This window comes from Nesoenas mayeri (genome assembly GCF_963082525.1).
Source record: "Nesoenas mayeri genome assembly, chromosome: 3".
In the NCBI taxonomy this organism is placed as follows: Eukaryota; Metazoa; Chordata; class Aves; order Columbiformes; family Columbidae; genus Nesoenas; species Nesoenas mayeri.
In genome coordinates, this window is record NC_137544.1 from 117,474,918 (window position 1) to 117,499,746 (window position 24,829).

Sequence of the window (24,829 nt, forward strand, 5' to 3'; positions counted from 1 at the left end):
CGGACAGGTGGAATACTACAGGCGTAATCCAATCGGGTTTTGAAAGTTACTTTAAGCACTCAGGCAAACAAGCTGTATTTTTATAGAGGAAAATGATTGATGCAAGCTACTCATTGAAAACACTTCACCATATAGTGTTCACAATCTGGAAATAGGTATTTTCTGGCTTTATTTGAAGAAATTCACAAATACTCATGGAGAATTTGGATGTCAGAGCAGCCACTTATGTCAGTAACATTAGTTGATAAATCAGCTTTGCACAACAGCCTTGAGAAACAGGTAATCATTGGGACATGGAAGTATTTTAACTTGATATGGCAGTTAACTTCTACAGTTAAACTTTAGTGCAGTTAACTGAAGTGTGGAAAATCCTGCCTGACTCATCTTTTACTGTGGAGGTTTTGCAGGTGGACAGGACACGGTTGATGTTCCCTCTGATCCTGCAGTAGGACATGTGTTCAGGCTAAAACGCTGTGTAGAGATCTCTCTAGCAAATAATATATGTAAAGACAAACATGTTGTGATATTTCTTCAACACTTTTTTGGCTTTTAACTGAACTGCTTCCTAAACCAGAAGCTGTATCTCCATGTTTAACAGCCCTCTGCGGGGGTTTTATTATGGAATTTGCCTCTTTTTGGAATAAACCAGTTTCCTCCGCAGCGCCTGGTTGAGCTGAGCTGCAGTTGCGCGACACTGTTCTTCGGTGCCAATTCCTCGGTGACCTGCCAAAGCAACAAGTGAGAAACAGTAGATATGGGAGAGAGTGTTAACACTACCCCGACTGTATATTCATTTTTCTCCCCTCTTTTTTTCCTCTCCCGTCATCACTTCTAAATGTTTCCATTGAATTGTGCCTTGACTTAGTGAGGTTTGCTGTGGCTACTTGGGCAGACTCTTTGCTTTTGGGTCAAATGCTGTTCTTTTGCTTCAAGGTGAACGTTCAGACAATCTCGTTAGCGGCCACAGGAAACCTCTTATCCAGAAATTCATTAAAACAAGGAGACAATTACTTGTAACAACCATGTGATATGGGAGGGAAGAGGAACTTGTAGCACAAGTGGCAAATAATGACCAGTAAAGTAAAAGCACAATTCATGTGAATATGGCAAATGAACATGTAACCGGAGAGAAAGATCAAGGCGGGAAGTGTTTGGAAGAGTTTAAATCTTTAAGTGAATATAGACATTATAAATAAAAGGTGAGAGGGGACACCAGTGGTGAAACCGAACTGTTACCTTCAGCGATTTTTGTGCAACTTTCCACCGTTAAAAGCTTTTGAATTCATTAAGATTGAATTCAGCTGCACATATTAAAACGTTTAGCTCTGGTGCAATGCTTACTGTCTCATGCTCTAGGATAAATACCTGTTTTTAGCACAGGCAATGCAAGCTTCAAATAAATGAAAGCAGACGTGGCCCCAGTTTTGTGCTGGGAGCGCAGGGAAATGTCAATGTTACACCAGTTTGCACTTAATTATATCTGACATGGCTGTGTGATAAATACCTCATGGTATAATTTTATGTATATTGATATTCATTTCCAGTAATTCCTCCCATGAAAATTCTGGCTGGCTGGAAAAACGACCCCCTGTGCATCTTAATCTGAGATGGGCTCATCTGTGAAAGCGCTTAGAGCTGCAGATCTCCTGGTGCCATCGCGCCCGAGCTTCCAGCTGCTCCGTCCTCCAGACACAGCCCTCCAAAGATGTTCCACAACCTCCTGTGAATCTCAACCAGTTCTTTTCTCGCTCTTTGCAGAATACTTTATTCCTAGCTGTTATTTATAAGCCAGCAGCGCAGAAGATGGTTGTGGTTTTTCAGAGAGATAGATGGATATTTAACTTGATGTTATCAGAGTTCTTCAGTCGTGCTGAAGAATGAAATAATGAAGTTGCTTCAAGCCCTAAATTCCTGCAGGGAGTGAGGCACAGCTGTATTTCTCTTGCACTGTGTTTCTTTCAGTGCACCACAATTAAACTGAGCAAAACAGGAGCTTTCTGGTTCTGCTTGCCACATCTTGCACTATGGGGGATTTCCTTCCAATTAAGGAATTGATTTCTCCCTTCTCCCCCAAATCTGCTTTTAATAAAGCGACATTAATAATTGTAACATGCACAGCCAGAAAACTGAGTTTTATACACATGTGATATACTTGTAAGTTTTCCCTGTCAAACAAATACCATATACTTGTTGCAAACAAGTTATATTTGTTAAATTTTAAGTTCCCTCCTTGCTGATTAATCATCTTCTTTTATGTTCTAGGTTGGCCTTGACCACATGAAATCAAACCTAGTGCTGAAGTCTAATATGACACAAGAAGCTGGTGTATTTTTTTGGTACGTAGTTAAGTCCAATCCTGATGAGGTCCTGTATTAATGATTTACAGACCAAAATACAGAGCTTAAACGAGAGGGAAGCAGGAGTAAACTAGCCCCGTGAGATCTGCAAACATGTCTGGTAAACCAGTTTGCATTGCTGATTTTGAAGAGTATGCTAAAAGATTTCTCCCCAAATCAGTGTATGATTATTACCGATCTGGAGCGGACGACCAGGAAACACTGGCAGATAACGTAGCAGCATTTTCAAGGTAGGAGGATGATTTAAGGCTGCGGTGGGAGTTGAGGGACGTATATTCTGCTTTATTATTAGATGTGGTGCAATATTAGATTTTTTTATCTGCGTGTGAACAAAACTCAGTTTTTCTGAAACTTTTTTGGGTTTTGTCAAAAGATCTCTAAACTCCTTTTTGGAACAACTGTTTCTCCCCTTTCATTCCTCCACCTAACAATTGCTGTCAAAAAGCAGTCCCTAAAATCCATTATTTGGCTCTGACAAACCCAATATTTAGTCAGTTGATGAATCTGTAGTTTCTGCATTTTGGGCCATATTGCAGGCAACGGATTCTTGTGGTGGGATTGTACCTTTTAGCTCCTGACTCTGTTTTGCCTCTTGCTTGTTTTTCCTAAACTGGATTTATTACGCAGCCTTCCCCGGTGAGCACAAACAGGAGCTGCATAAATCCCGGCTCTGGGGCTCAGTCCTGGGTGGCCAAACTGTTTTTGGGGGAGAAATATTGTAAATGATGGGAACTATTATAATCCAGTTTGGATTTAGACTTCTCTTTGCTAATCTCTAAAGGCTTTGTCTTTAATCCCTCTGAGTCTAACAAATCAAACCAAGATTTTTCCAGTTTGTTTTCAGTCTTTCTCCCTCCCCACTTTGCTTTTCTGCTGTAGAGCAGCGATTGTACTTACTGCTCCAGTCACCTCCCCACAGGCTATCGGAAATTCGGCTGGAAACCCCATGCAGCTCTAGTCAAGCTCTAGGAAGCTCAGTAGTAGTTAATTTAATGGGATCTCAAAGGCCACATCACAGGAATCAGCTCAGATCCCTAATTTTAGGAACATATATAAAAAAAGCTTTTTACTGTTGGGAGAAGAAAACCAATTTCCACTGTGAGCACTTATTCCAGATCTCTTAGTTCTGTGGGGGATCCCCCAGCACAGATTTGAAATCCTGTTGTGCTTGATGCTGTTTAAACACAAGCCAAAGGACTACTCCCACTCCAAGGAGTAAATAGGAGTAGGAGGGGATGTAGTAGTGCTTGCTACTGTTTTTTAATGCCATGATATTATGTGCCCTCATAAAACCCGAATGAGATGTTAAGGAAAGGACACTCAAAGTGCTCAAAGGCAATAATAAACTGTAGAAACAGTGAATTTTTACTACTAACCGCTAGAGCTAATCATAGCCAAACACAAGTTGGATTTAATCTGGCCAGAGACAGACTAACACAAACCTGGTTATTTCCACTTGCTGGTTTGGTGTCAGTGGTGAGATAGGAGCAGTTGTGCTCTGAAGTTTCCTCCCACCACAGGGGCAGGTTCCTCTGATAAAACAACAAGTTGCATCAGGCTGGTCATCCGGGGGGTTCGGGGTCACCTCCTCTTTCCTGGTGCCTTCTGTGATATCTTCAATAAGAGCCTCCAGTTTTAGGTGTTCAAACCACAGAGCTTGCAGGCAGCCTGGAACTGAAGGAGATATTAGTTAGCAGTGCATTGAACAGCCTGAGATATCAAAAAAAGAAAAAGTAAATGAAATTTGCAAGATCCTGGTGTGGCTAAAAGGCCCTTGATGTCAGCCCCTACCTTTGTGGTGCAAGATTTGGGTGAGCGAGGCTGCTGGGATAGGCCTCATTTGAAGAAAAATCAGTGTTGGGTGTCTCTGAGCTCTTAATATTTTTGGTAACTGAATTGTTGCATTTATGGAGAAATAAGTAGTTATTATTAAGGACAGATCTAGCAAATGAATGGCAGTTTCAATAGAGGCTGGAATATCTTTGGAATGAGCCGTGCGATTTTTGGAGCAGTGCAATCCATACCCATTAGATTATAAAATGAATGTCCTGGCCTTTTGACAGCACAGGAGCTTAAGGTACTTTGGACTGTAATCACATACCAAAGCATAAAACGTGTCTGAAAGGCCAGCGTTTAGGATGAGGTTAACACCAGCTACAGTAACTCTTCTTTAGCTTCCAGTTCTACTGGGATTAAGGGAAAATCCGGAGCTCTCATTTCACTACCAGTGTGTTCCTGCAAAGGCTGCATAATTATTTATTATTCATCATTTTCAAATGACATGGGGACAGCACTGGCCTAAGTGAGGCATTAAGGCCCAAGCAGATGATTTGGGATGTCAGAGCCTACATTATACCCTACAGGTCTGACTGTGTTCACCTTGCGCTTGCTCTGCGTCCCGAAACACCATGTGTCCTTCCCACATCCACCCTGTCTGCCGATTACATTCTCTGTCAAGTTGTCAAGGAACCGAGGGGCCTGAACGGAGAATAGATTTTATTACAAGGTCGGGATGCCTTTAGCTTGATGCCATTCAAGAAATCAATCCGAAACCTCTCCTTTCAGCATTTGAATGTCTGTGTGTGTAGGAGCACGTTTCTGCTGAGCCGCTGTGACATGTTCTGCCGCTGACTCCCAGGCAGCCTTTGGGGAAAGATGCATTTTGTTGTCGTGTACGAGGAGCAGCAGTTGCTTGTTTATCAGTGACAGCATCAATACGTATTTTTCTACAGATGTAGCTCGGTGCTGAAGTGACTTGGCACATACATAATCTAAATATTGGTTAAAAAAGCAAGGCTGAGAATGTGATTGGGGTCAAACAAGCACGTGAAGTTGCAGGGGGCAGAAAAGGAAAGGAATGCTTGCAATGATAATTGGGTTACATTTCTGCAATGTCTTTCACCTCAAATTCACAGAGTGCTGCAAAAAGAGTCGCTGTGTGGATGGTAAGATGCCCTGGGAGAGAAAATAGAGATATTATTATTATTATTCTTATTCTTATTCTTATTATTATTATTATTATTATTATTATTATTTCTCTAGCCAAAGCAGCCGTTGCTCAGCCTTGCACAGCACCAGCACCTGCTCTTAAGATGAGCACTGGAGCTGTAGGGGAGATGAAGGCAGCAAAGTGGGTTGGAGTTGAGATGGTGACTGAACAGCGTGCCCTTGCCCAAACGTGCGGCTTGTGACGCGGTACAAAGGGTTTATTTAGCACGGGCTCGGAAGCAAAGCAAGAAGAGCCATTTCAAAACGTGTCACCGTTTGAAAGTTTCAGCATTTTTCACAGCTGGAAATGAGTGGAGAAGGCAGTGAGTACTTCCCTCTTACTCAAATGCATGATAAGTTACATTCTGAAATTTTTGAATATAGAAAGAAAAGGGAATAAAACCTGCTAATCCCCCCTGCTTCCCTTTCCTCCTCCTTTCAAAACAGCATTAGCTGAAGTTGCCTGAATCGGGGTGCTTGCTGCGGCATCTCCCGCTTCCAGCTGGGAAGGAAGATGCGCTCACTCGCAATTGCTGATTGCAGCACGTGAGTGCAGACTTGGCTGGGAAAAGATGTGGGTGATGACGAGAAGATGAATAAAACAAATATACACAAGTCTTTTACAAAATATCCAGGAAATTTTTTCACTCCAAGACTTGGAAGAGCAGGTGGTGTGTGGCAGCCTAATGAATGCACACTCTGGTTAGTGAGAAATAACGACTCTGGGGTTGTGCTTGTTAAGAGCATTTCACTATGGCCTTGTCCAGAAAATGCCTCATTTCACGTGTCTGGCAAACACACACTGAAAACACCCATGTTTCCAAAGCAAGTTCAGATTTTATTTGAAGAATATAATACCAAGGTCATGATATATTTGGATGTTTTGCATTGGAGCCAGTTAATAGTTATGAGTTGATGTTGGTCTAAAGGATGTGGCCTGATAAGGTGTGGGAGGGAGAGCAAAACACACTGGAAGGGATATTTACTTTTAAAGTCTGGGGCTAATGACCCTGGGGACCCCAAAAAGCTCATGGACAGAGTAATTTGATGCTACATAAAGGTAAATGGGAAGGAGGCTTTTGAGTTTGACTGTAAAAAGGAGCAAGTTGATTAAAGCATTTTTGTTTTCTTTATATTTGCTGCGAAAAGGTGTCTCAGAGCTGGGAGAAAACCTTCGGAATGAGGATTAGAAAGAAAGGGGGAGAAAAAAAAGTCATGTTTTCATTGTCCCACCCTCAGCCCATCCTCCCCTGAAAAATAACAAACCAATACAATAGCCTGAAAACAAGTCCGAGGAAACATACTTGCAGTGTGTGTCTTGGCATCAATTTATACAGCTGAGTCCCACAACCACACTTCTCCTTCCAAGCATCATAACCATCCTCCTGCTCCTGGAGAGCAGGAATGGCCCTGTGCTCTAAGGATGCAGAAATTCAGGTCTTGTCCTGGCTCTGTCCCAAACTTCTTATGGAATTGTCTCTAGATCTTGCTATAAAATGAAGAGATTTTGTATTTATTTTGTTTTCTAACCTGTCAGCTTCATAGCCAAGCTCAAGCTGACCACTGCTCACTGTTGGAGCGTAGTCTAAGAATAACAGCGGCTCTGGTTGCTGTCTCCTTGCTAGTAATAAGAATATCAGTTTCACGCTTTCTAATGCTGAGCGGGTTCAGCAGTGCTAGCGCTTAAGCTTTTAATTATATTTGTTAATTAAAATTCGATAGTCCTTTCAGAGGGAGGGATGCCTCAGTGAGAGGTTGATGTGTATCCTGCTCCGCGCTGGCTCGGTTCACCCATGTGGAGAGGCAGCCCCTGCTATTGCACCCCCTCTTGTGGCTTGTACTAACAGTGACCGCGCTGCAACATCACCCGGGTGGGCAGAAAAAGTCCGATTTCACAGGTATGCCCAACAATGCGACCCTATTAAGATAGATTTGGATGTTGTGGTGTCATCTAGCGATTGTGATCTTGTTCTGCTGTTGTTGTATAGGGGAAAAAGAAAAAGATATATTTGTGTGTGCAAGCATGTGACATCCATCTTCACCACACTAAATTGTAATTTAGGGTGAAGTATATTTTAGCTTGCTCTGCTTTGGAATCAGTTTCCATTTGCACCCAGGCTGAAGACCCCAGGCTGATGTGGTTTCTGGCAGAAGCGTTGAAGGCAAAGCAAGGTCAGGAATGGTTGAGCAGATGCTGGGCCACATCACTCAAGGACTAGATCATAATTTGCCCCACTGGGAAGGCAGTTGTGCTGCTTGGTCTTTTCCTGCACCTGCATTTGTTCTTTTCCTGGAAACCTGGGGTCCCCGTGGTATGACGGGCTGTGCCGGGGGCTGCAGCTCCAGTTCCAGGGACCACATGTTGCACAGCAGCTGGTGACCGCTCATTTCTGTGTGTTCTCACTGCAAAGACCCCATAGCTCAGGGAGGCCTAAGCATACTGGCCAGGCTGGTTTTATCCCAAAACCCCATGTCTTTTTATTCCCTGGAAGGAATAACTGAGGGGGGGGCTGATGACTTCTTCTGTTCTCATACCCTCTGCCATCCAGTTCTGCCCCAACGCTTTCAAGGAGGCTGAGACTCACCACAAACATTATTATTTTTCAGCTCCCGTCTTTTCTTTATATTATACCAACCCATAGTGTTCAAAGGCTTTTTGCTGCTTCTGCCCTCCATGGATTTTGTTCCCTCCTGGCTTTGCCTGTTTGGAGGATCCTGCTGCAGCTCTGTGTCACGCAATGAAGTTCTGCTCCAGCCCCAACGCACCATGTTTCTCCTCACAGCAGGAAAATCTTCTCCTCGCTGTTAGGAACTGTAAATAACCCTGATGACGCTGGCTTTTTATCCTCCTTGTTTGTGCCAGATGGAAGCTGTACCCCCGAGTGCTCAGGGACGTGTCAGTAATGGACCTGTCAACCTCCGTCTTGGGGCAGAAAATCAGCATGCCGCTCTGTGTCGGAGCCACCGCCATGCAGCGCATGGCCCACGCTGATGGAGAGACGGCAACAGCTAAAGGTAAACCGTGCAAAGTCCTACTCACAGCCAGCGAGGGAGGAACAGAGTCATTCTTGGGTTCTTGCTCCTGAGGCTGCGTCCCAGATCGATTTGAGCTGCTGCTCAGAGTAATCGAGCTTATATTTTGTACTGTTTGCTTGGGTTTTGTGCAGGGATGCGAAATGCAATATGCAATAGGGAAACTTTGAGGAAAGGAATTGGCGTGAAATACAAAATTTAGAACTATATCTATACATCTGTCTATACATTCTATAAATATAACTATATATATTGTCACGGCAACATTTTTCCTCTTACAGAACTGTTTCTAGACATTCAGGATCCTTTGCTTGTCTGGGAAAAATGCTCATATTGAAGAGAGCTCTTTGAGCACATCCCAGGGAGCCAGCGAGATAAGGATCCCTCTGGGTTAGATGCTACACAAACATGTTGCCAGCATGGAGGCCACGGCCTAAAAGGCTGTGAGAAATGAGATGTTGGCCAGAAATCAGATGTCAAATATTGTTTCCTCCTTTTATCTGAGTTGCAGAGTGACACAAAATCTGAGAAAGGCATCACAGGGTGTGCCTGTTGCATACAAACAGTGTTAGGATGTGTATTTAATGCTCCAGTGCTGGTACAATGAGAAAGGATACAAAACCTAAATAAATAGGCAATATTTAATAAACAATTAATCCTGTGTGTGGTTGAGCAAGTCAACTAACAGCATTTCCATGACCAATGCAGAAATTCCAAGTGTGAAGCGAGACTAACCTGTCCTGCGGTGGCACCTGGCCTCAATTCCCATTAAAAAGTCCTGTCCCTTGTGCAACGTGCAGCAGGATGGGCTGCGGCACAACTCTGGCAGCAACCTCCATAAAAGCAAATTTCTCTTATTTTATAGTATGTTTGGGGATGCATTTTTTCCCCTTCTCAAGAGATTTATTAGGAAGCCCAAGATTTTTATGCCTATTGTATGTACAGGCATGTTCCACATGATGGAGCTCGAATACCTTGAATCGGTTGGTGAAGCGGTGGCCAGTTGGGCTCCTCGGTGCCGTCCTGTCCTTTGGCAGCTCTTGTGGGTTCTTTCTGGCCCAGGTTATGCTGGGCAGGAACTCAAGCATTATACTGTTAAATGCAAACATTAATGCAATGTTAAGAGCAAGATTTGAAACACAGAAAATTCAGGATGTTCATTAATAAAAATTCCCACCGAAACTATGGCCTGTCATATTTTAAGGCATAAATTTCTAGAACCAAACAGTACAATAAGTCTGACTATCACGACTGAGTTATGGTTGTGGTAGATCCCAGAACATGCCAAAATTAAGTTGTTTGTACACTTAAATTTTCAAGCCTTAACATATGATTATTGCATCTAATGTTCTAGGGTTTTCAAGCTGGGAAATCTCGGTGTACAGGCAATGGCTTAAATGTGCGATCAAATAAACATATTCATGAGCGTTGGTAAATTTTTCGGGGCTTTCAAAGGCAAATGTAGTTAAAATCACACCCTCTGTATTGCAGTAGCATATCTTGTAGAAAAAAATACGGCGTTGGTTTTGTGCTCTGTACGAGGTGGAGTGGGGCATTTAGTGCCAAGCTTTTTGTCTGATGGGGATTAACTGTAAAGTACATGTTTGACTTAAAGGTTCCCTTAAACTTGTGACATTTGGGGTCAGGATTTGCTGTATCCAACTTGTCTTAAACTCTGTGATAACTCTGAAACATGAGTGAGCAGATAGTTGGTTGCTCTAAATCAGCTTTCGCTTCAGCTGCACTGATTTGCACAAGCCGGGAAAGCCTGATCCATAGGGTTGTGGCTTTTGCAAAGCCTGGCATAATTCATAAGCCTGACTTATGGCTGAGGCAGGAAGGAAGCGATGCATGTTGTGGTGCAGGTGGCAATAACAAGCCCTTCCTTCTGCCTTTTTGTACATGGGGAATGATGCCTGGTGGCTTGTCTTAAACACGCTGTCAGTGGCAATTCTGTTTCATCAGTAAAGGATCTTGAATGGAAGTTATTCCAAAGGTTAACTGACTCCACTCTGAGCAGAATAAGCTGTAATCATGGCCAAAATATGTACAGCTTCAACACCAGGTGTTGGATTTACTTATATTTCTGTTAGGTAGACTCTTTTCAAATAATTTTTTAAAAATTTGTCTATATAGGCTGTAATAAGGTTGATCCTCAGTGTTCTTTGAGATGTCTGCATGGACCTGGAGCCCTTCCTTGGTTAAGAAAATTCTCTTCTTGAAACAACTTAATGGACCTTGGCAGTTTTTCCAGGTCTCTCCAAGTATATTCCCAAGCACTTTAGTTGTAGTTCATCAGTGTATGTGGCAATTTTCCAAATAATGGATTTTCTGTTCAGTAGAGACTGAAAAATTGGGAGGAAAATTGTTTTGGACTAACTGAAATGTTTAATTTGATCCAAAACACAATGTTTTATTTCATTTTCCTACTAGCTAATGCTTTTAGCCATAATTCTGGTTTGAAACAAAAGTGTTAGCTCAGAAGAAAACATTTCCATTTTGAAAATATCAACACATGACATTTTGACTTAGGTGAATTTTTCTTGCCCTTCCCACTCCAATTTCAACCTCTTGAATTAAAAATATTTGCCAAATATGATGAATAATCTTAGCCACCATTAAAGAACAAAAGGCTGTTCTTTAAACACTTTTCAACAGAGGTTTTCTGATTATTTTCTACATGACTTTTTTTCCTGCTTGGCCATCAGAATATTCACTATTCCTTCATGCCAAGACATTGATTTTCTATCCTGACTACCTGCTGTGCTCGCAAACCGATGCCATCCCCATGTCAACTCCCTGGAAGTGCAGTAGGACTCATGATGCTGCCAATAGGACCCACCTTCAAGTTCACCAACATAAAATCTCGTGCACCATCCAGCTGCTTAGCAAAAAATAGCAATACTTTTAAGCCTTAATTGTTCATAAACAGATACGTAGCGTTATTTTATTGAGATTTCTATTCTATTTATATTGCTACTAATTACATATTCCTCTCCTACTGACCGATTACTTTATACGCTTGTGTTTTAGCCCAGAATATCTGACTTTTCTCCAACTTGCTGTTCTCTTGGCTGGATTTTTTGAAAACGAGTTGCTCAGAGCTGCTGTTTTTATGTTTACCCTCTGTAATTGCTCTCAAACAGCTTTTTGAGTTGCTGCTGACGCAAGAGGGTTTCACCATCACCTGTGATGTGACTGCACTATTTGCTTTGCCAAATAGAGAATAGGAATATTGGCTGAAAAACTCTTTTCCCCCCTGATTTAGTTTAGCTACTGGGAGGTCTATCATTTCCACTAGAGAGGGAGGAACACCTTTGTTCCTTCAGTTCTTAACACATTTGTAATGTGCTTCTTGTTTGCTTGGATGCTGTTGAGCATCTGAATTCAGGTTCCTTGTGCTCATCCGACATGCTCGTGACTATGAGGGAGAGATTTTGCTTTTTGGGTTAACAGCAGAACTTTGTACCCATCTTTTACCTGTTACCTATGCAGTGGTCCAAAAGTATTGTTTATTTTGGAGTATGGCTACTCCATAGTCATTGAGAGGACAGTATTTATGTGGGATAACATGGCTTGGACTAACCTGGTCCTGATTTCCTCCCGAGACCAGCAAGGCGAGTGGACTTGCTGGTGCGATTGTCCGTGAGCAGAATGACACGACAGCCCTCCTAGAGCAGCTGGATCCATTTTTGGCCACGTGGATTTTCCCTGCTGCCTCCAGCTTTCCTGCACAGATGATAAAAATGCCTTATGTCAACAAAAAGATCGTAGACACAACTCGCACGCAGTGGTTTGTGAGGGGTAAGTGAGGTAAAGCCGGGCAGGGGATTTCTCAGCCAAGTGTGTTTCGTCAAGAGAGTCATGTTAAGTACTTTAAACAACTTTGTTTCTTAGGAGATGCAGCTCCAAGGACACAGCTGCTTCTCTGAAGAAACACCACGGTGCCAAAAGGACATCACGTTGATCCCAAGCAATGTCCTCTGGCCCTTAACTTAGGGACAGTGGATTCACTGGTGGATTCAGGGAAAAACAACCACGGTGAGGGGCAGTTCAGCTGTTGTGCTTTGGAGGTGCCCCTAAAAGGGAAACAATGGGAATTTGCACAGCTAGAGAAAAGTAGCAAAGTTGCCATTCACATACAAGGTAACCCTGACAAAAAATGCTTAAGCTGTGTCCTCCCCAATGTGGTGCCTCTGGGTTGTCCACAGGGACAAGTTCCATACTGGTCTTAAACCCCTTAAGGAAGTGATGTCCCAGCAGAGGTGGGAGAGAGGCTCAGATTTCGGGATGAAAAAAGGGGTATCGCTCTGTTCTCCTGGGGACTTCCCAAGTCGGTCCTGCCCTATGGTCAGCCTTGATTTGTTGCTATGTAAAATACTTCAGTTGAATTCCCCAAGAATGAGGAAAAACCCCATTTTTATTGTGGTTTATGTTTCCTGGTGTGAAGATGTGGTGTGAAGCCCCCTTGCTTGGGGCTTCTGTGGGTGAAGTACAAGCAGGGAGGGGCAAGGCTGAGAAACGGAGGCAGCCTTGGAGCTCTCCTTTCCCAAACACCCCACCATGGCCCAATTCCAGTTGCATTTGGCCCTGAAATAAAGTATAATACATTTAACTCAAAGCTTTATCATCGTGATATCCAAAACTTCCCCAACCTCCTGTGTGGGGCTAATGCTGCGCTCGCTGTGCTGTCATTGACCCCAACGGGAGCCTGCAATGTGTACAAAGGTAAATGTGTGCTTTGGGCAAGGCTCAGGATTAAAAGAAGACCTGGAAATTAAAAAAAGGCCTAAAAGCAATCCGAAATGGCATGAGGAAAGGCTGGTTTACAAAAATCCCATGTTTAAACTCTGGCAAATGTCACATGTTGCCGCAACAGCGTCCCATGGGAATATGGATGCAGTACAGATTTGTAAGAATAATATTTGCAGCACCCCAAAATTGAAGTGTAAAATATAGTTGTTGGAGGAAATGAATTGCTTCTGTTTTCTTCAGCTAAATGTGCAAGTAGTGGGAGTGTATTTTTAGCCTGATTTGAGGTAGGGAAAAAAAGGAACCTGGCAATGCTTCTGGAGTATGTATCATATGTTTTTGAAAGTTGACAAAATAAGCTTTAAAATGTTCAAGATAAATCACAGATTCACTGAAACTGGAACTTGGAATCTCTGAAACTTTGAAAAATGGTGTGTGCATGAACTTTGAATTTGAGCATCTAGATCCAAATTATGTATGTTGACCTCGTACTTTATCAGACAATTATTAACTTTACAGGAAAGGCGAGAGGAATTTTGTGAGTGTGTTTTCATGAAAACGCCAAAACCCAGTTTGGGACAGTTGAAATCTGATTTAAGCAAACCAATTAAATCTAATCTTAAACAAGATTAAAGCAGCATCTTCTCTATTGCCTTGTATGCACATAAATTGAAAGAACACAGTATTAATGTCTTAAATCTTCCATTCACTGAGTATGTTTTCTTGTGCAGTTTGTTTTAGTTTTTGCTTTTGCAACTCCTCTTGTATCCTTAGGGCTGCGGAGGTAGAGCTGAGAATAAAAGTAAAAATAGGAATGAATGGGTACCTAAAGGCAGATCGAAACCATAACATTTACATTTTTTCCCTTATCTGATCTGAGGGTTTTGCAATGGCAGGGTTTGCAAACTTCCATCTCATTCACGAACTTGTATTTGACAGAGCGACTGGAATGCGGATCCCTCGTTTCTATAGCATCACTTAATGGGCTTGATTTGGTAAATCACTTATTATGGGATTTGCAATAACCCACTGCAGCTGGTTTGAACAGGATGTTAGGCATTCAGCACACATACATTCCTCAGAAGTAGCTCATTTCTAGGTACTTAACCTGTGAGAGGAAGCTCTTTTTAGTCATTTTAAGGGGAGGAATGAAACAGTTACAATGTAGAGACTTTTGGTTCATTGCTACTGTGTTTCCACTGACTGAAAGCTGCCTGGTGGCCCTGGGAGAGTGTAACCAATTTGTTTGAATAAGCTGTTCATAAGTTTCCACTCTAAGAGACTTGTAATCCTTATTTAATAAAATCTTGTCATAAAGACCACTTTTTAATTCCTCGATGGGCTTGGAGATGACGTTTTGAAACAGAGGTCCATTTACATGAAAAATATGCATACTGCGGTAGACCGAGAAACATAACGCTTTATATAATATTTTTCTGTTTTACAGTGTGTTGGCCTTTATTTTACATTAAGTGACAGGTTACTCCAAAAAAGAATAAGCGATAGATTCATAAAAATCTAATTGTATGAGGTTAGCTGGTTTGTAGTACAGCCCGGGTTGGAAATGACCCTGGGGAGGCAGCTGGGATGGAGACTATTGGGGCTCATTCCATGACATTTAACCTTGGGGCTGCCCACACCTCGGCAATGATTTCATTTTAGGGGTTTTGGAGGTAAAAGAGGAGGGACCAAAACATACAGGGCATGAGCATCAATCCCTTTGGGCTCAGTAGAGACTCTGGAGACCACGTGTCTGTTGTACCTGCTCGCCGTTGTATTATAGTTACTTTTGGGGTATTGTGGATGGGGAGTGCTGCTTGGGATGTGTTTCTCCTGCTTTCAGTGAGATCAGAACTTCTAATTTTATTGCCTGAAGCGTCAATCTTTATGTGTGGGATCACACAACAGATGTGGGGTCGCTCTCCTTCTGCCACTTGCAGCAAAGCAGCAAATAATAATGAAGCTTCCCCCTCAAGTCTTTAAATGAGTTTGTCTGCTGGATTGTGTCGTTCTCTTTTATTATGCCCTGAAATACTCTGTAGGGACAACAAAAGGTATTTACTAGAAAAGCACTTGAAGATATTAGATTTTAATGCTAGTGAACGTTATGTGGATGGGAGAAAGCAGCCAAAATGCCACAATCAAAATGGTCAGGGGAGCATGTGTGGCAGTGGTGAGGAAGACTGAAGACCAACATTGAGAATGACAGACCCAAAACATTAATCTGCAGCAATGTGGCTGTGTTCAAAAAATTAAAAGCCTTTAATGCACATATATATATATATATATATATATATATATTTATGTAATTTAAAACTGCATGTCCTTAAACCTATGTGCCCAAATTTCTGACAAGTGGTCACCAGACACTAGGGGTTTATAAACAAGGTCCCCACAGGATAAAGAATTACTAATATGGATAAGGCTTAGTTTGATTATAGTCTATTTTCTTTCCAGTATTAGAACAGATCATCCCAAAGAGCGTGCAGACAGCAGTCACCAAAATTTTGCCTGTAAACACCGAGTAGAAGCCAGAGAGCTCTTGGAGCAACCCACTGCTGTTAGTAACTACTCACTGTTAACATAGCTTCCCTGGAAGGCTGGAAGTGTGTTAACACTAAGGAAAGGCGGTGTGAAATTATGTGCACTGACACTTTTTGTGAGCCAAGTGCTCCTGTTCAGAGTTTTGGATAATCTCAAAGAAAACCTTGTGTTCCTCCAGCCTGCCAGGCAATGGGGACAGGGATGATGCTGAGCTCCTGGGCCACCTCTTCCATCGAAGAAGTGGCTGAAGCAGCTCGAACTGGCCTTCACTGGCTGCAGCTTTACATCTACAAGGACCGGGAGGTCACCGAATCCCTTGTGAGGCGTGCGGAGAGAGCGGGTTACAAAGGCATCTTCGTGACGGTGGATACACCGTTCCTCGGCAGGCGCATCGATGACGTGCGCAACAAGTTCCAGCTTCCTCCACACCTCAGGTAGGTGCCCACCAGTGGGGTGTGAGATGGACATGTGGTGGTGCCGTGGTCACCGTGAGGTCCTGTGGGGGAAATTTGTCTCTGGCACAAGCAGTTTTTTCCAGGTGCCACCTGCTGTTCTGGATGATAACACTGAGGAGCTGAGCACTATCGCTGTCGTCTGCTTTGGGTCAAAACCAAGTTTTTTTGACTGTTTGCAGGCTGTAAAAGACACTATGTGCCAGACAATAGGCTGCAGACTGGCGGAGTTAGACTGGGCATTTCTTTGTACGTCTATCGATATATCCTTGGATGTCTTAAAAACTCAGCTGGACACAGCCCTGTGCAGCCTGCTCTGACTTTGAACTTGGGTCCAGCTGCAGGGCTGGCTGTGCTATAAACGGGGCCTGAACTAAGCGGACACAAGTCCCTTTCAACTGATGTCATGGTCCCTTCTAACCGATGTTATCCTATGACACTGCATTGGGTCCAGGACTGTGTTGCTACCAGCCATGGGGCTCCTTCCAAGCAACTTCAACTCCTCTTTTCCTCAAATACACAAATACATGGGTATCAGTCTTTCAAAATTCTCCATGAGGGTCATTTCCACCCCTGTGTGTGTTTTGGGACATTTGCTGTATCTCGGAAGCATTTGTAGTCTCATGATTGACTTCAGCACTAATTCTAGTTCCTCTCCACTTCAGGGCTGATGGAGAATTTAATTTCAACAGAATTACCCAGCGTTGGTGTAAAGGCACTGATTTCACTGGCCTTTTGCAAATATTAACTGGTGGACTGTAGAGCCCACCCCAAGAAACACATGCTGAAATCCTGGCACAGTGTTGGCAGCCAGTGACTGGCTGGAAGAGTATTTAGTGGATGGGGTATCCAGGACTTGGGTCTGCAAAATGGAGCGAAAAATCCTGTGAGAATCTTGTGGGTAGATCTCAGTAGCAACCACAGTCTGCCACAGCATCTATTAAGACTACTGTGTTTGCTCAATGAACATCAAAATGGAAAGAAAAGATAAAGGATAGCTGAATGTATCTTGAAGTGGATTAACTTTGATTTGAGTTCTGGGTGAAAGCTAGTTTTGGAGTTTATCAATGGATGTGAAGTGTTCTTTCCATGTTATGCTGTGTAAACACCGTATGGAGCAAGAAACATAATATTCAATTTGAAGGTAAGCTGAGGGTGCAATGAATCTGACTCTTCACCTCACTGGCAAAAAAACTCGCTGCAGCTTTGGGTGTTGGATGTACCCCATATGCCTGTATTTGAAGCTAATAGATGGTATGATGAAGGCTGACAGCACAACCTGAAATCTGCCTGTGATTTCTTTATTAAAGTACAATCTATGAGGAAAGCACCAGAAAACAAAAAATCCCTGAGAAATCTAATGTTAAAATATGCTCAGTATAGTAATATTGCCATAGACAAAACATTATTCATACACACTGTCATTTTACCTAAAATATATATACATATAAATCTTTAAATAGCTTTTTTTTTAGGGACAGTATAATTTTAAGGCCTGGAGTTAGAGTTTTTGAATGTGTGTCAAATAACCTCACGATATTTGGGGAAAGTGTTAAAGCATTTCTGAAACACTTTGACCCCAACTGACCGAACCGTAACAACATTTTGAGTAAACCGTATGAAATAATATGAAGTTGGAATAATCTTTAAGGGTTTAAATTAATCACTTCGGATTTCAGAATGACACTCGGACAGTGTTTTGTTGCATAGTTGGTGGTGAAATTCTCCTAGCGTGGGGCTCTGCTCAGTTATGTGATAACTTATTCTTGGCTTCAGGATTTCAACAAAGTTTCAAAGCAACAACAAGGTGCCATTGTGCTCAGAAATGTATGTAAGGCAACATTCATTCAAGTGTTGATCTGCATTTCACAGGCCAAGAAAAACAACAGTTATTTATATAATCTTATCCGAGGTTCTGTTTTTCTCTGGGTACCCCACCCTCTGCAAACCAACAGCTGAAAAGCTGGATCTTGCTGAGACCCTGTTGCTTTCTCATTTTCTTCTGGGCCTGGAGCTGAACAGAAAAAACATGTGAAATGCTGCTTGTTGCAGGCATGAAATCAGCACTGAAGTGAGCCAGTTTCCATGGGAAAAAAAAAAATGTGTTTTCCAAAAATGTGGAATATGAGTATGAAATAGTGCAATGTGGAATGAGACAGTTTCCAAAGAACCAAGTGATCAGGCTTGTGTGGGCCATGGGTGTCCTTGGTGGTGCTGGTGTTGCTGATGGTGGCTTAGTGCTTGTGAGCACTTGGAGCTGCTTCAGCTTTCTAATACATAGGCTGAATTTCTCTATTTTCCTCTCCTTTTGCCTTTTCCTGCTGTGTCTAGTAAGGTTGGGAACTCCTTGGTGTGGTGCTGGGACTGTCATTTAAGTTTTGAGAACTGGTGAGATTGATTTGGTGCTAATGAGCAAATAATAGCTAATGTTTTCAGATGAATTTGATTTGTTTTCACTCTGCGTCTTACAAAAAAACATACAAAAGAGACTGGATGGTGGTTTTGTTGGACAGATGAAGATTCTGAATTCTCTTCAGGGCTTCGTGTAAATCCATCTAACTTGTGAAGCCTAACAAAATTTGCCTTCTTCCTGTTCCCCCCAGTAGCTGAATTCCCTGAATTTGGAAAAAAAAAACAAGAAACAAAATGCATTTGGTGCATTTATCCTCACAGTGCTCCTGGCAGATACTGTTGTTCCTACTGTATGGTGGGGAAACTGAGGCACAAAGAGTGGCTGAGCATGATGCCCAAAGTCACACAGTAGGTTTACAGGACAGATGCTTGAGCCTAAATTACTGCTGAGTTTTCCTCCTGATCGTAGATTTGATGCTGAGCCTTTAGATTATGGACTTTATTTCTTTGGAAAGCACTAGGGCTGTTGCTTTGGGCCAGAGAAACTCGCACCAATGTCATGAAATGCTTTGCCAGCCAAAGGTTTTGGCTTGCTGAGCACTGTGATCAGACACACCTGTGATGGGTGTTTTTCAATCCTGCCATGCAACACAGCAAAGATTTAACACAGGTACATTGCACACTGGTGTTGGGGGCTGATTCATGGCTGCAATTAATCTTTCTCAGGTTATTTTCCTCTGTCTCTTGTCATTTTAGGTTAAAAAACTTTTCAAGCAGCGACCTGGCGTTCTCCTCAGGGAAAGACTTTGGAGAAAATAGCGGACTGGCGGTGTATGTAGCAGATGCGATTGATGCGAGCATCAACTGGGAGGACATCAAATGGCTTCGAGGGTTGACCTCGCTGCCCATCGTTGCCAAAGGAATCCTCAGGGGTGTGTAGCTCTGCCGCTTCCCACGGGGGAAGGAAAAGTGCTCCTGCTGGGCAAATTCCTGTAAAATTGTGTAGAATTGCATTACTTTTTAACTAAGCTAAGTAGGGAAGATTTAGCCAAAAACAATCAAAGGGAAAGAACCTTCTCTTCCTCATGCATGGGTTGGAACTCAGCCAGTAAGACACTCAAAGAAGCAGCAGCTTAAATAACTACGTGGAGCTGTCAGTTTGGCTGTGCTGTAGAGCATGTCTACCTCAATACTCCATAGGTTGTGACCAGAGCTGCTGGTCACAAAACTGGGCAGCTGGTCACCTGGCAGCACATCAGTTGTGTCTGAAATCAGATGCCGTCAGGAAGGTTGAACTTGCCCTGTTCGTTGTGCCTCTAACTCTGCTCCGGGGTGAACACAGCTTAAAGGATTTCTGTTCTGTCAGAAGAGCACTGAGCACACTGAGATGGTTTCACTAAGTACAGATTATTACTGTAATTGTGCTGATAATTTTGCTTTGGTGAAAATCATTTGGCAAAGTGATTTTGTAGTGATGAGCTCTGGGACACAGTAGAGAAAATAAAGCCTAGTGAGCAAAGTGACTGCTAATCCAAACTGGTGAAATGTTCTACTCCAATATTTCAAATGATTTTTTTGGTCTTTTGATTAAAGATCAAACTTTTTTTCTGTGTTGAGATGAGGTTTGTTAGGATGAAGCCCTAAGGTGGCTTTGCGTTAGCTGGCAATACTGTTTAGCGATGCCAACATTTCCCTCATCATGGTGCCAATAGGCTCCCAGTTATAGAAGAGTTTATCTTGTGGTATGGTTTTGTTTGTTTTTTCTCCAGCTGATGACGCTAAAGAAGCTGTGAAGATTGGGTTAAATGGTATCTTGGTGTCAAATCACGGAGCACGGCAGCTCGATGGGGTCCCTGCCACTGTAAGTACTGATGCCAATAAGCCCCAGAAGCCTCTGGTTTTCTCTGCATTTGGGCTTGTTTCCTTTCTCTGAACACATGACAGCCGGAGGAAGAACCTGGAAGTACGTGTGTTATTTGCCTTAACCCACGAGCAGTAACCTCTCTCCATTTCTCTGCCACATCATGCTCTGAATTAGCCTCCCCTTGATCAGATAAAACAAAAAGCCATGGGAGGGTTTACATGCGACTGTTTCTTCAAACTACCTGGGCACCCTGTCCTTGGCTGCAGCACCCTGCGTGGAAATCCAGAAGAGCAATTTGCGATAGTCTATTATTGTCAGTTAATGTTTTAGAAATTGGAAAGTTTAAGCATTTTTTTCCAGTCTCCTCTTTCATTTCTCCTTTCTCATTATTTTTTTTGAAAACCCCATTTTGCCACTTGCAGTTCATGGAAGGTTGTACTGAAGGGTTTTTTTCCCTTTTAATATTCTTCAGAGACTTTTTAAAAACTACAGTGTTACAGAACAGCTAAAGGCAGAATGAAACTCTCCCTTTTTCTCCTTTCAAACATTTTCACCTTTGGAAAAGGTACAGAGTGGTTAAATTACAGTTTTCTCCTTTTTCCTTTTCCTTGTCGTGCTGCCCTGTGCCTTTTTTCCAAAGGTGAAAAGGGATTTGAGAAGTTCCCAACCGGCAAAAAAGAAACAAGGAAAGGAAAATGAAAAAGTATGTGTTCAGGTTGAAGGAAAACCCCCAAAATTCCAGTCATCACTCATCCTTCTTCATTTGGTGTGGGAAAGCTGCACAAGTAAAAAGGGAAGGAAAAGGAAGAGAACCAAAGCTCAGTTGTGACTGTTTCAGGATTCCTCATGTGTCATTGATGAAAAATCTCCTGTTTTCCATGATTTTTTTTCTGAAGGGGACAGCAAATCCCTTTTTCACTGTGGGGTGTTTTGCATGTCAAGTCTTATCTACTCGGTTCTTCACCAGCCAAGCATTGAGGAGGCGAACACCAGCAGAAATTATTTTCTAAATGGTTAATGAAGCTGAGGTGTTGTCCTGTGAGATGCTCTTGCCTGTCTCCAGGGGACAGGGAGGAAAAAGACCCCCTGATGTCAGAACTTCTTCAGCTCCAAAAGAGAGACTGAGATTTATTGTTTTTCAAGCCTGAAATGCTGTTGGAGAGTTGGTAGCTATTCAGTTCTAGATACCTTAAGGATAACTAAATTTTCAGAGTGCGGTGTGAGTGCCTAATACTTCTGAAATGAGTTTTTTCTTCAACTTCTGTTGTCTTGTTACCTTTTGAGAATGTATTCCCCAGTTTCACTGAGAGCATTTGAAAATTTTGGGCAAGTCTGCATGTGAGGTAATCCAGCAGGGAGAATGTATAAGGATATTAAAACCATCGTTTTGGAGAAATTAGAAAGCTCAAGAATTATGAACTAATTTTTTTGCCAACTGCAGTAGAACAGAAATTAAACTTGCAAACTACTTGTTATGACTTATTCCTTTGCAACACCACAGCGCAGAGAAGGCACTATTAAAGCTGGTGTGTTCACTGGGTTTCATCATGCAAAGAACTATTTTTCATGATGTAAATATCTGCAGTGGGTCATGCTAAATGTTTCTGGTTTAGAAACACAATGATTTGCTTTAATTCCATGGGTTTTCAGAACGTGAACTGAACCCAAGCTGGTTAGTATCTCTTGTGTGTTATACATTGAGGAAATCTGTTTTAATTATGGTTTGCATCATACTTTAGTTATTATAGCACTTTAGTGTTGGTGCAGTTTGTCAGGATATAGAAAGTGGTCTCTGTATATGGAAAAAGATCCAAAATGTGTTTGGCAAGAGAGCAAAACCAAAGGGAGGGGAAAAATAATCACAGCAAGTGCCAAACTTCAAGAAAATTTTAGCCCAAATCTAAAAACAAACGACACTTTCAAGATTTTTTTTCCCCATCTCCCAGTCATTTTTTATCCATTAGAAAGGAAATGAATTACATCCGTATTTGAAATACATGAATTTATGTGCCTTTTGTCTTATTACCGCACGGTTTCCAGTATTTTCCAGTCTCCTTAGTATTTGGCTTCCAGTTCTTTTTTTTCTTTCTTTTTTTTTTTTTTCATGAATAGGAACTATTTAGGCATTATAGAAATGGTTGCCCTGTAATTAATGCTTGAGGCTTGAATTCGTGAGACTCACCTCTTCTTTGGGACATTGTGAACATGTTACTTAACTCCCTGGTCGCTTGTAACTTGAACAGTACAAATCCTTTTCGCCCTTATCTTTATCACTGGTGTAGGGGATAAGTAGAGCTTGGTGAAAGTAACATACATGCTAATTTTTTCTTATATGAAGAAGTTTCCTCTACAATGATTCCTGTGATCAAGATGCATTTTAGAAAGGAAAAATATATGAAAATGTTTCAGCCAACTCTAAATTCCTCGGGCCACATCTTCCTCTTACTCCATGTCTATAGGTACAATGCCTGCCTCTGAATTCTAGCTGGCCCTTAGTATCTATAAATGAGTAATAAATTTCAACAAGAAGGCGATTTAAAAAGTTATTTGACAGTGATTTGATTTCATCCCCAAACTAGTGAACAGAGGATGTTTGGGGGTTAAGATGACGAAAAGGCCTCCTCTGTGCTCATGGTTTCTTATATACTTCAAAGGTATCCAATCCTGGCTTGTGTCAGATACATGACATGGGATCAGATGGCCATTTGGTGTGACCCTGCTGATTCTCATTCCATTTATGTGACTCTCCAAATAAATTCAACCTTTGTATATATCTGCTAACATGCTAAGTCACCACTGTTTTTCAATACAAAGTTGTGTTATTTGTGTATACAGTCAGTCATGCAATTGCTCATTAGCTTCTTTAAAGCCTGCATCCTGTATGGAAGAATTCATTCAAAAAAAGGTATTCCTGGTTTAATTCTTTTAGATTGATGTCCTACCTGAAATCGTCGAGGCTGTGGAGGGGAAGGTGGAGGTGTTCCTAGATGGGGGTGTAAGAAAAGGCACAGACATTTTCAAAGCGTTAGCTCTCGGTGCCAAAGCCGTATTCATCGGAAGACCTCTCATCTGGGGCTTGGTTTATCAAGTAAGTTAGAAAAAGCTCAAATTTATGTTTTTAGATACCTAGACTGGCTGTTGAGGCTTAGCGTATGCATGTGTATGTGTGTACATAGCGCCCGTGTGATGGTGTCTGTGTGTATCCAGACAATCTAATCCAAAATTTGTTACGTCAAGTACTCAGGAGTTAGTGGTTGTGCCTTGAACTTGATTGACATATGTATACCCCTCTGTATTATATGTGCACATGTAATAGTACATATTATCTCCTAATCTCCCAGGGTGAAGAAGGAGCAAAAGAAGTTCTCCAGATGCTGAAGGAAGAGTTTCGCCTGGCAATGGCACTGACAGGTCAGACATTGATATTTCCTTCTCACCAATAACCACCTGTCTCGCAGCTCCTCACAGCTTTCATTTGCCCAGGGCAGGATGCTGTAGTAACCTACAGAATGGAGATGGAAATGTTTGCGATATAAAACAATTAGGCTATGGAGAGATGGGAAAAGGACTTATTATCTCTGTCTTATGGAAGGGGAGCTGAGCAGACTAAGTGGAAACAAATGAGAAAGTTTTTCAGAAGGAGAGCAATAAATCCATAGAAAAGTTGTGCCAAATCATCGCTCACTGAGGGTGGATTTAATCTGATAGAATGTATATTTCTATGAGATAGAAAAAGAAAAAGCTTTCAACTGATAAGTAACTTCTCCTTCAGGATGCCGGAGAGTAGAAGAAATTGGCAAGACACTGATACGAAGACATCAAGCGTTATTTTCCAAGATTTAGGTCTGAAGACTATCGCCATGCGTGTCGCCTGTTGTACGGAAAATGTGCTACTGGACAAAAAAAACAACTGCGTTTGCTCTTTGGGCCTCATCCTGCAACCCTGACTGAGAAGAGGTGGTCTGTAAGAGATCACTTGTTAAAAAAAGTACTTAAAGCAAGTTTCATAGGTGTTTCTATATTCTCCTAGGCTTAAGGAAAACTGTTATAGTGAGAGTGGTGATTAGAGCTGGGCCTTTATACAGGACCAATGTGGAAACTTCGGTGTGTTTTACAAGTGAACTTACATGCCTGGAAGTAACTATAAACAGAAACATTTTGATAGCAAGTAGCTATCAAAATGCAGAGATTTAAAATGTAAAAGATACTTCTTGCTTGCTGTTTAGAGAAACTACATTGTACATCATAGAGATTAAATCTTTCTTATGAACATAGTGTCATTTCCTTAGTGACTATGTGCTGTTCCTTTACAGGCAGGTGGGCTTGTAGCACATAGGCTGTAGGAGCAAAAAAAGGACTCTTAGTTGTGAAAAACTGGAACAGCAAAGCAAAACTGGGGAAGCTCTGCGGTGTAAGTGACACAAATGGCTTTGCAATCGGACAACCGTTATATCAGGTATAGGTCAGATCCTTGGCTGGTGTAAATC

General features: G+C 42.0%; 1 protein-coding gene across 1 annotated transcript; it reads left to right on the forward strand.

Annotated features, from left to right (window-relative positions):
- Positions 1 to 2,450: 2,450 nt before the first annotated feature.
- HAO1 (hydroxyacid oxidase 1) lies at positions 2,451 to 24,185 on the forward strand (the record flags this gene model as incomplete). The annotated part of the gene is made up of 8 exons (XM_080341744.1): positions 2,451 to 2,587; positions 8,209 to 8,360; positions 15,853 to 16,108; positions 19,235 to 19,410; positions 20,248 to 20,339; positions 23,272 to 23,430; positions 23,684 to 23,753; positions 24,115 to 24,185. 8 exons carry the CDS (start codon positions 2,451 to 2,453, stop codon positions 24,183 to 24,185), a joined length of 1,113 nt encoding a protein of 370 aa, XP_080197870.1.
- Between the last annotated feature and the right edge of the window lie 644 nt (positions 24,186 to 24,829).